This window comes from Harpia harpyja, chromosome 3 (assembly GCF_026419915.1).
Source record: "Harpia harpyja isolate bHarHar1 chromosome 3, bHarHar1 primary haplotype, whole genome shotgun sequence".
Taxonomy (NCBI): Eukaryota; Metazoa; Chordata; class Aves; order Accipitriformes; family Accipitridae; genus Harpia; species Harpia harpyja.
In genome coordinates this window covers 68748069-68760222 of record NC_068942.1, presented here as the reverse complement: position 1 = coordinate 68760222, position 12154 = coordinate 68748069, and the positions used below count along the sequence as shown (strand labels likewise).

Here is a 12154-nt window from a genome sequence, read left to right as displayed (position 1 = left end):
AATTACCTGCTTAGGGAGAAGATACTAGAGAGATTTTTAATCTACCAGATAAAAACATAACAAGATCTAATGGCTGGCAGTTCAACTCAGCAATTTGAATCGAAAAGACGACAGTTTTTTTAATACTGAAGGTAGTCAACCATTGCCACAGACTACTCCGATGCATAGTGAACTCTCTCTCACTTGGCATTTCCAAATCAAGTTGGGAGAAGGGGGTGCTGAAAGACACGAAGTGGTTCAACTGCAGATCGCTGGGCTGGATGATATCTGTATGTGAGGTGCAGACTAAACTGTTTCCTATGTTTTTCATGTACATGTATGTAGGAAAAAATATTATGATCTTAAATTGCAGGAAGAAAAAATTTAGATTAGGCATTTGGGGAATGTTCATGATGGTAAAGGAGAGAAGGAATGAGGTAGACTTTGGGAAGGTTGTAGACTCTCCATCCAGGTGGCCTTTGAAGTGGGATAAATGGAGCATCTGCCGTAGATATGAATAGATGCGTAGATATGGACATCCTTTGGGTCAGGAATTGGACAAGGGCAACCCTTAAGGTTTATCCCAGTCCTCTCATTCTTTAAATTCACAGTCTTTCCTAGCCTTCAAATCAATGTTTCTGAACCTATAGACCTGTGTCTCAGTAGGATCCAGCCCTACAAACCTGTCTCATGTCTGAACTTCAGCAGCAGTATTTGTTTGGCTTTAGTGCAACCTTGAAGCTACTATTGACTGCTCGGGGCTTGTGGCCTGGATGTCTCATCTCAGTACATACACCCTATCTACCAACTAATGTAAAGATAAAAGATTATGCTTGAGCCATCAGCCCTGAAAATCATGCCTAGTTACAGACTGTAGGGTTGAATCCATGTGCAATTCATTTAACAGTATTAATAAAGTCTTGGCTTGTGCTTAACTCTAAGCACATGAATAATTTCATCACTATCCAACAGAGCACTTCAGCCTATGCTTAAGTTTCACTGATGTTGATTACTCATATGCTAAAAGTCAAGCACGTGCTAAAGTGATAAAGACTGCATATGGCAAAGCCTATACAGCTAGTTGTCATAAAGCGGGTATTTAGACAGACTTCAGTGCAGGTGGCAAGGGATTAAGATAGCCATATATCAAAAGTAGCCTTATAACAAAGAGTTTTATAGTGTAGGTGCACTGCATTATTAAATATAAGGATCATTCTTGAGCAATACATGGCTGTTTCTGGGCATGTTTAAAATATTTAGCAAGTTTTTGAATATAAAAATATTTGGAGTGGATCTTCAAAGACTTTTTGACATTGCTCTGTTCTTAAAAGTGAGCATCTACACTGCTCAGGGCAACTTCTAGGCAAGATAACCATGAAGTGATAATATGGAAATGAACATTTTAATTTATTTTTTTCATTTTTTTTAAACGGGGAGTCTGAGGAGAGTCTTTCAGGGTTGTGAAAGTTAAAACATATATATACACAGGCATGCACACATGAACACTCCTGAAGCAGTCAGAGATCGGTAGCCAGATAGCCTGCAGTCAGTTTTGCTGCCGTGTTGGGGTCTCCTGAAGAGGAGTGTTAAGGAGCATAAAAGCTAAACAAAACAAAAAGGAAGAGAAGACTCTTTTATGACTGCTAGCTTGTAAATCTTAGATCACTAATAGCACTAATTTGCTCTGTATGAAAGAAAACTAAAAAGGAGGGGGATTTACTTTCCTCACTTGAATTTCACAGAGGTGAAGTTTTGGAGAACAGAACAAAACAAAACATCTCAGTTCCATGTAACATGTAGTAGCAAGCATCCAGCCAGCTGCCATTTTGAGGGTAATTTTTTTAATCAGCCATTTCAGTTTTAGATTGGCCTTGATCCTCAGACTGCTCAGGAATTTTTCTCCTTACGTATGTGCCTTTGCTGAAGTAAACGTGTTGCTGTTGTCGTCGTCGTTGTCTAATACACAGCTGTTTTCTTCTTCCTGTCAGCTCTTGAGCTAAGCAAGGAGAATGCATGCACACACACTCACACACTTTATTTTTTTAAAGAAAAAAACCCCACAACAAAGAAGAATGCATGCTGTGACTTTAAAAATGAAAGAATCGAACAGCTGTGGGTAATAAATCGATTAATTAGAGTGGATAAAATGAAGGTGAAGGGTGCAGAGCACTCTTTAATTTGAAGATATATGACCTTGTAAGATGCTGCACTTCATTTGCTATTAGATCACACTTTGGAAGGGGCTTTATTAAAATCTATTCTAGGGTGAGCTGAGGTAAAACATATTGTTAAAAAAAGCTTTTGACAGAGTACGTTATATACTTTAGTCTGCTTCAGTGATTTCTGTCACTTTTTATACTACACATGTTGCCGTGCAAGAAAAGTTAAAGGTCTAGACATTTTCATCATATTTCTGTAAGAAACAGAAATTTAAATATTTGAAGTAATAATGGGAGCATTTACTGTTGCTTTGGCTGCAGAGCTGACATAAAATTCCCTAACTGCCTCAGCGCTGAGTAGATTTTTAAGGGATAATGTATCAGTTCCTCTCTGTGATTGTATGTGGCTTTCATTACTGTCAATAGCAGTTACGGGCACTTTTTCCAAGCCGAGTACAGTTCCCAAACTTGTGTTTTTTCTAATAGCGGTTGTTAGAGATTAATCAAAGCAACTGAGTCTGTCCCGTACGACGCAACGTGCAGGGCCGGGGCACAGGGGCCATGTCAGCCAGGCAGAAATGCCCACTGTGTTGTGTATGTTTTTTCTTGGCTGTGGAGAGCCGGCTTCTCCGAAATTGGGGTCTGAAGATGCTATCCACAGCAATAGCCCTACTAAATCAATAGGAGCATGAGGAGCTGCACCACATTTATCACCTACCTTTGTAAATAAGTCTCAATCTGATAGATGCTTTTTCCTTTACGCTTTTATGGATGTTCATTGGGTGATAAGATTAGATAGACTGACAGGCTGATAGGTAGGCACATAATCTAGCCTCCTTGTCTAAGGTTTTGTAGGTTTTGTTAGCAGCAGCCATTCCTGCAATAGCCAGAAGAGGGGAATTCAGTCAGCAGCAATCCTGCTTCGCCTGGTGTGCCCGAGTTGAATTTTTTTCTTTTTTTTTTTTTTGACTGCTATGAGTCAGTCCTCCTCTTTACAAAGGTAGTTTCAGTAATACGGTTCTGTTCACCTTATAAATTTTCATTTTCAAGCTCAAGCAATAGGCTTTTACGAATTGCAGTCTCCTCAATCTAGAAAGGGGTTATGTAGTTCAGCTTTGGACCTGAGCTCCTGTGGAGGGGCTGGGATCGGGCCTCCTTTGGGTCGTTATGCAGATACGGGTCGGGCGGGAAGCTTGGTTCAGGCTTTGAACTTTCAGGAAGTTTAGTGCCTTTAGGTGCAGTGGGGCCACTGCTAGCCAAAATATGTGCTTTCATAAACAAACAAACAAGCAAGAAATTAATTTTAGATTTTCCAAAATGGGTAGTTGTTTTTTTCAGGAAACCTCCCCCTCGTTTAAAAAAAACCCAACAAAACAAATCCTGGATCGTGATTTTCAAGTTGACACATATTTATGAATTTATCAGAGTCTTGCAGAGGCATTGAAAAAAGAAGGGCGTCTGGGAGGGGCGGAGGGGAAGTGCTTTTTGAAGATAGCACAAAGTTTATATCGTGCCCAGGACTGGAATTTTCTAGCTAGCAAAATTATGACTGTAGTGCAGACTTGTCCACACCTGTCCTTTATGTAAAGCTGAATCAAGGTTAAAGGAATGCTTTCCACCTTTATGCAGTCGTTCAAAGAGGCTAGAAAGGCAAACAGAACAATGTTTTTGGCTCCGGTGAGCATTTCTGCATTGGAGGGCAGGCTCAGGCTCAGAAATTCTTGGGACCCAGTTCAAGCACGGCCCAACGTTTGTTACTGTTAATTGCAACTGTGCTGTCAGCTTTGATTACCGGATGTTTCATTTGAGTGGCTTCTTGGTGTTTTGGCAAAAAGAAAGTCAAAGTGGTTTATGCAAGGGTACGCTTTCCAAGCTCCTGTTGACTTGAATAGGACTTGTGCAGCTAAATACCTACATAGTATTTTAAAAATGGAAGTGCTGGCATGACTGAAGCATGTATAAATTAAATTCAGCAAGATCTCAGGGGACTGCTGCATGAGTATACAAAAATATAAAATGAAAGAGTGAAAATGACACTGAAGCTTCTTGCAGGTGCCTTGTAAAACCTACAACACTGCATTTTCTTTGTTTTTTGTCTGTAGTCATAAATCCCTTGAAACAAGTTCCTTTTTGTGGAATAAACACGTGAAAGGATTTGGATCCTTATGCATCATAAAGGAAGGTTTTATTTGCAAGTTAGAAGATATAAACGTATATAGCACCGATGCGTATGTGTGATATTTGTCATACATGTTAAGTGAATAAGTGTGGTGAGTAAATGTGCTGTTCAACAATTTATATCAGTCAATACATTGCAATTAAGTCCTTCTTTCAGAAATGCCAAGGAGGAAATGTGTTAGCAAAATAAAGTGCATGCCAACTGTATTTAAATGTTCTCCGCTGTATTATTTTTTGAGTGTTCTTTCTGTTTTTCTTTTATAGGTAAAGATGAGCCTTCAAGCTATATTTGCACAACATGCAAGCAGCCTTTTAATAGTGCTTGGTTCTTGCTTCAGCATGCCCAGAACACACATGGATTCCGCATCTACCTGGAAACAAGCCCTTCAAACAGTTCCCTTACTCCACGCATCACCATCCCTCCTCCTCTGGGACCGGAGACTGTTGCACAGTCCCCGCTGATGAATTTCCTTGGAGACAACAACCCTTTCAATCTTTTGCGGATGACAGGACCCATCTTGCGCGAACACCCTGGCTTTGGTGAGGGTCGGCTCCCAAACACGCCTCCACTGTTCAGCCCACCGCCTCGTCATCATCTGGATCCACATCGCCTTAGTGCCGAAGAAATGGGGTTAGTTGCCCAGCATCCCAGTGCCTTTGACAGAGTTATGCGTTTAAACCCCATGGCAATTGAGTCCCCAGCGATGGATTTCTCCAGAAGGCTTCGAGAGCTGGCAGGAAACAGTTCCACCCCTCCGCCAGTCTCACCCAGTCGCACCAACCCTATGCATCGCCTGTTGAATCCTTTCCAGCCGAGTCCTAAATCACCTTTTTTGAGCACCCCACCGCTGCCCCCCATGCCCCCCAGCAGCACTACGCCTCCCCAGCCTCAGGCCAAGAGCAAGTCCTGTGAATTTTGTGGGAAAACATTCAAGTTCCAGAGTAACCTTATCGTGCACCGGCGCAGTCACACAGGAGAAAAGCCCTACAAGTGTCAGCTCTGTGACCATGCTTGCTCCCAGGCCAGCAAGCTAAAACGCCACATGAAAACGCATATGCATAAAGCTGGCTCCATGACGGGCAGGTCAGACGATGGACTGTCCACCACTAGCTCCCCAGAGCCGGGCACAAGCGAGCTCACTGGAGAGGGACTGAAATCCAGTGAGGCAGATTTCAGGAACGAGAGCGATCCTTCCCTGGGCCATGACAATGAAGAAGAGGAAGAGGAGGAGGAGGAGGAAGAGGAGCTCGAAAATGAGAGCCGGCCAGAGTCGAGCTTCAGTATGGACTCAGAGCTGAGTCGTAACCGAGAAAACGGCTCCAAGTCGCTGCCGGATGAGAAATCCCTCGTCCTGGGAAAAGTCATCGAGAATGTAAGTCTAGGTGCCATCCAGCAATATAACGACATGCTAGCTGAAAAACAGAAGAGGAGTAGCTTCATGAAAAGGTCTTCTGACCAGCGAGACTTGTGTCCCCGAGACCTCTGTCAGAGAGATCCAGGCGACGAGGACTCAGTGGTGGGAGAGCTGGACCGCACTGAGGAAGGGACGGTCAACGGAAGAAACTTTGGCCCGGGTGAACCCTTCCCAAACTTGTTCCCCCGCAAGCCGACGCCTATCACGAGCCCCAGTTTAAACAATTCCTCTAAAAGAATAAAGGTAGAGAAAGATTTGGACTTGCCACCAGCAACGATAATACCTTCCGAAAACGTTTACTCCCAGTGGCTGGTAGGGTACGCAGCATCGCGGCACTTCATGAAGGATCCGTTCCTCGGATTCACAGACTCCCGACAATCCCCCTTCGCGACCTCTTCCGAGCACTCGTCGGAGAACGGGAGCCTGCGTTTCTCCACCCCGCCAGGGGACATGCTGGACGGGGGGCTCTCAGGGCGCAGCGGCACGGCGAGCGGAGGCAGCACCCCCCACATCAGTGGTCCCGGCCCCGGGCGACCCAGTTCGAAGGAAGGGCGCAGGAGCGATACATGTGAGTACTGTGGCAAGGTCTTTAAGAACTGCAGCAATTTGACGGTGCACCGTCGGAGCCACACTGGAGAGCGGCCTTACAAATGCGAGCTCTGCAACTATGCATGTGCCCAGAGCAGTAAGCTGACGCGCCATATGAAAACGCATGGCCAGATAGGGAAGGAGGTCTACCGCTGCGACATTTGCCAGATGCCCTTCAGTGTTTACAGCACCCTGGAGAAACACATGAAAAAGTGGCATGGAGAACATTTGCTGACAAATGACGTCAAAATTGAGCAGGCAGAAAGAAGCTAAGGCCCCCCACCCCCCGCCCCCGCTAGGTTAAATTTCAGGGGTCTAGGTAACATTTTATTTGTACAGTTTAACTATTGCCAACTGAGAAAAGATGACCTAACTTGCCTCCGTAAACATAACTTAGCATAACTATGGTAGGTGCCAGACTTTGGCACTTAAATGTAACCTGTGTCTACAAAGTTCTATTAAACCCGAGGGTTGATTAAGGCAGTAAAAATTGTGGAGCCTTTTAACTGTGCAATAATTTCTGTATTTATTGGGTTTTTGTAATTTTTTGGCATGTGCAGGTACTTTTTTTTATTCTTTCTGTTTAAATTTCTTTTAAAATTTTGTTGGGTATCCCTGTTTAATTTTACCCAGTCATAGCCTGAGATTACTTGCATTGTAGGGGAGAAACATATCTTTTAAAATTATAATTTTTGGGCCGCTGCTTTGTTGAAATTTAAGCTAAGTGTGTGTAATTTCTTGTGAAGAAGCCAGCATTTGAACGGAAATCTTCCTTTTTTTTTTTTGTCTTTCTTTTTTTCTTCCCTTTCCTCTTCTTAAATAACCTTGAAGATTAGGGAAAACAAAATTATACAGCGGATAACAATCTTTAAAATTAGCACTTTCTTTTGCAATTGGATCAAACATGTAGCACTGACAATGTTGCTGACGATAGAGGCCTTTTCTAGATGGATTTCATCACTAAAGTTATGACAACAAAAAAGACATAGGAGTAGAAGGCAGCTACATTCCAAAACCAGAAACATTCTTAATTGTGCATTACTATCAGATAGTTCCTTCCTGTTGTTAAAAGCTATGGCAACATAATGGTGCCATTTTGTCACTTTTTGGGGTGTCTTTCCCACCCTCTTCCCCTCCTGCCACTCTTCCCAGAGACAGCGAAAGTACATCTTGAGTATTGTAATATTCTTTTTGAACTTGGAGGAGCCGAATGCCACCTTTTTTTCTTTTTAAACTGCAAAATCATAAATTTGAGTTCAGGACATCTACGTTAGTCCAGAGTTGTTGTAGTCAAAATAATTACTAGAGGATGGGAAAGTGTGAATTTCTCAATGAAAAGCCTCAACTCATAGGCATTTGGTTTATGAATAGAATCATTAGAACTATCTTATATGATGTACAATGATGTTATTATAAGGAAGGGAAAAACAAATTCTAGTTTATTTACCTGTCTGGGCAAGATTCTGCTCCTACTGAAGCCGGTAAGAGTTTTCCCCTTGGCTTAATTAGGAACAGAATGGGATTGTATTCAGATAAAAGCATTACGACAGAAAAAAGTAAAGAAAAGAAAAATGCACCTGCTCTGCTTTCAAATTCCAAATTTTTTAAAGCCTTTTATGACTAATATTAGCAAACGGTGGAGAATTATGGTTAGAGATTTTAATTATGTTGACCCGCACTTTAAAGCTTTTGTTTGTGGTTAAGAGAAAAATGGCTTCTCAACAAGAAATTACATCATATTCTTCTACTTGGCCCAAAGGTGGGTTAAACTGTAAGGGAACAGCTGAGATTAAGTGTCAGTGTTGCTAAGCATGGCATTCACAATACTGGCACTATAAAGAAAAATAAATAAAAATAATTTATTGGACAGTTTTTCTACTGCCATTCAATTTGACGTGAGTGCCTTGAAAACTGATCTTCCTATTTGAGTCTCTTGAGACAAATGCAAAACGTTTTTGTGAAATGAAAAGACTTTTAAAAAAAAAAAAGTAAAACAAGAAAAGTACATTCTTTAGAAAAAAAGAGCCACATTTACTTAAAAAAAAAAATTACTGGTTGAAGATAGTGGACATGAAAATGCCATAAGACCCAATCAAATGAAGATGTATACCCAGCACAACTTCGGACATCCATTAGCTGAATTATTCTCAGCCTTTTTTTTTTTTCAGGACAACGCTGCTTAGGAAATGGAATGGAAATGATTTACTGCTGAATTAAAACTCAAATGACACAAATTACAAGTTGTTATCATTGAATGAGAAAAAACAATTCAGGAACAACGGCTAATTTTTTTTTTAAAGTTAAATTTAGTGCACTCTGTCTTAAAATACGTTTACAGTATTGAATACATACAAGGGTAAAAAAGAAATTGTGTGTATGTGTGTTTGAGCAATCTTTTTTTTTTCAAAGTTTGCTTAATAGGTTATTAAAAAAAATGCCATAATGGCCATGTGTATATTGTTTTCTTTTGGTGACGGGGTTTTAGTATATATTATATATATTAAAATTTCTTGATTACTGTAAAAGTGGACCAGTATTTGTAATAATGGAGAATGCCTGGGCATTTTACAAAACCAGAAAGAAAAAAAAAAAATCCCTTTTCTTTTTTCCTTGAAAATGTTGCAGTAAAATTTAAATGGTGGGTCTATAAATTTGTTCTTGTCACTGTAACTGTAAAGTCTTGAGTTTTAGTAAATTTTTTTCTGCCTTGGGTGTTGAATTTTTATTTCAAAAAATGTATAGAATCTTGTATTTGGGGATTAAAAGGTGATTGCTACACCATGTAGAAAAAGTATGTAGAAAAAAGTGCTTAATATTGTTATTGCTTTGCAGAAAAAAAAAATCACGTTTCTGACCTGTACCTATTTTTCTCTTTTTTTCTCCCCTTCCCCCCTTCCCTTCCCCTTCTGGAATGGATATTGATATTGGTTGATTCATATGATGTAGGCACTTGCTGTATTTTTACTGAAGCTTGTAATTTTTTAACTGTACGCTTGTCCTTTTAAAGGGATTTAATGTACCTTTTTGTTAGTGAATTTGGAAATAAAAATAAAAACAAACAAACAGGCTGCCATAATATATTTTTTTAATTTGGCAGGATAAAATATTGCAAAAATAAAAAAAAATTTGTATGTGAAGTCCTTATTGTACAGGAAAAAAGGGGGTTGTTAGACGACCTTTGAGTAAAAGAAACAAAACAAAATAATTAAGTGCTTTTTTATTTTTAATTTTTTTGTTGTTGTTGTTCACAGATAATTTTAGTTGTATATATATTTTTTTTGTCAGAAATGGCCTACAAAAAAGTGCTGTTCCCACAGGGCTCTAAATAACTTCAAAGTTGCCTGGACCCCTTGCATCAAGGTTTTACCAGGTATGGTTGAACCAGGCTGGATGGTTATTGCCTATTCATGTGAAATGAAATTCTGTTCCCATAAAGGTGTCTGGGGTGATGTCCCACAGCTTCCCCGCAGATTTGAGAGAGAGAGATGAGATTTTTTCCGCCCCTTCTAAACAAGAAGATGTCCAACACATCTTCCCTGTCCTGGCCACCCCCCACCTCACTGCTCCCCACACCCTGCCACCGTCCTCTGGAAGAAAGTCGTTTTATAGCAAAAAGTGAGAGCTGTTGCTTCCACTTCGACATAAAATGGTAAAATGGTCTGCTGTTGGTACAGCTGTAACCAGGTTGAAGTAAAATTGGTCCAGGCACAGCCCTCCTCTTCCCTGTCAGAACAGGACCTACTCCGTGTACAGGTCTTGCCAGTCCATGTTTTTAGCTGCTTTGCTGCTGTTCACTCCTAATTGTACATTCCATAAATTTCTGAATGTTTGAGGGACTGGGATGAAATCCTGTGCCTTTTGATTTCTCTCTTCTTTGCTTTTCTTTCTCTCTCTCTCTCTCACGCTCTCTCCCTTTTGGGTCGAGGGGAAGACAGGTGGCAGAAGAGGCACTGAAGCTCTAGTGAAGGGGAGAAGGAGAAAATGCTCACCGCTCTTGCAGGAAGTGACGGTAAAACTTAAAACAAAAACAACAACAAAAAAACCTATTGCTATGCCAAATTCTTCTGCTGCTTTCATCGGTGCAGAACTGCTGGAGCAATTGGAGAGGCATGGGTGTGACAGCAGGGAGAATTTGGTCCAGCTACCTAACAGATAGGTATATGTCTTCCTGGCTTGAACAACGTACCCTTAAGACTTCTGGACAAATTCTGGATCTCAATTAAACTGATATAAATCAAGAATTATTCATCACTCTTAGTCCTGGATTACTCCAGTGTAGCTGAGGCTGGAGTTTGGTCCCTTAAAGGCACATTTTCACTTTTTGGTGAAAATTCAGATCTCTGGCGTTAGTATAAATCCAGAGTCATGTCACAGAACTCAGCAGAATCCCTTGGACATGCATCAGTGTAATGAAGATCAGAAGTTAACGGCATATTTTCAGTCCACAATTTGTTGATTTAAGAAAGAAATTCACCTTTCATTTTAGTGTAAGTAAGTTGTTTAGGAGCTCCAGTCTCCCTGTTGTTCTTAATTATCCAGGATAGCTAACACCAGCAGTTGTCTAATTTTGTGACTTAGATCACTGAAACTAACAATAAGTCACCCAAAAGCACAAGGGTTGTGTTTCTGCAGACTGTAGTGATAATGAAATGGCCCTCCTTTTCTTCTTGCTTAGAAGAACTGTAGTTTACTAGGCCATAAGCACAATATAACATAGACATAAAATAGCTAGAATGCTGCCATAGTTCTTTTCACAATTTAAATAGGTTTTTTTATTATTATTTTAAGGTTGAATTTATTACTTTCATTGTGTCTAGTCCTGCTGCCTTTGAAGTCCAGAGCAAAACTCCAGTCAAATCCCTTGGCAACAGGACAGGTCCGAGAACCTGGTTTTAGAAAGAAAAATACTGATTTTTAAGGAAAGGGTCAAAAAATCAGCATTTCATCCCAGTCCTATGTAAAAGACAGTCCAAGGTTTTGTTTATCACAGGCAAACTCATTTTTATGGTGCTCTTTGTATTTTAGAACTGCAAAGCAAAGTAACGTTGATTTAAGTTGTTTGCATTTGTACCGGCAAGGCAAAATATTTTTATTACCTTTTTCTATTACTTATTGTATGAGCTTTTGTTGTTTACTTGGAGGTTTTGTCTTTTACTACAAGTTTGGAACTATTTATTATTGCTTGGTATTTGTGCTCTGTTTAAAAAACAAGAGCACTTTTTTTTTTATTATGGATAAAATGTTGAGATGGCTGGAGGTCATTTCAATATGGCTTAGTGAAATATTTATTGTTCCTTTTATTCTCTGTACAAGATTTTTGGCCTCTTTTTTTTCCCCTTATTGTCACAATGTTGAGTTCAGCATGTGTCTACCATTTCATTTGTACGCTCGTTCAAAACAACGTTTGTTCCAGTTTCAAGTTATAAAAATAAATTGGACATTTGACTTGATCTCCAAATCTTGTCTTTCCTGTTTTTTTGAAATTGAGGGGTGGGAAAGGGTAAAAAGAAGGGAGTGAGAAGTTGAAGCTTCAGTACAGATGATAGAGCTTGTGCTGTATTTTCTGTCGATTCTCGTGGCAGTTGATCAGGAGAGAATTCTTGTTTGGGGAGGACACGTGAGCACCTGCATGATGCTAAGCAGATGCTCAAGTCCTGCTTACATCTCTTGGATTTAAATATAATGTCAAGTATTTCCTGAGTAGGGGTATTGAGAGAAAGTGGTAGAATAATGCTTGAAACAGTCAACTTTCTCATAGGAAATTATGTTACGTTTGGGCAATTAGCACAGTTTTCTGAAGATGGTGAGATGTGCTTTGCTCTTGTGTTCCTTTCC

The 12154-nt window shown here is 40.3% G+C and overlaps 1 protein-coding gene across 4 annotated transcripts in view; it reads left to right on the top strand.

Annotated features, from left to right (window-relative positions):
* The window catches only part of BCL11B (BCL11 transcription factor B), a 97034-nt gene extending 85257 nt beyond the window's left edge, over positions 1 to 11777 (top strand). For all 4 annotated transcript variants that reach the window (XM_052783117.1, XM_052783115.1, XM_052783116.1 and 1 more), the window contains one exon: positions 4581 to 11777. In XM_052783117.1, the coding sequence (XP_052639077.1) occupies positions 4581 to 6592 (2012 nt within the window). In that variant the 3' untranslated portion in view covers positions 6593 to 11777. The remainder of the gene's footprint in view (positions 1 to 4580) is intronic.
* Positions 11778 to 12154: the final 377 nt, after the last annotated feature.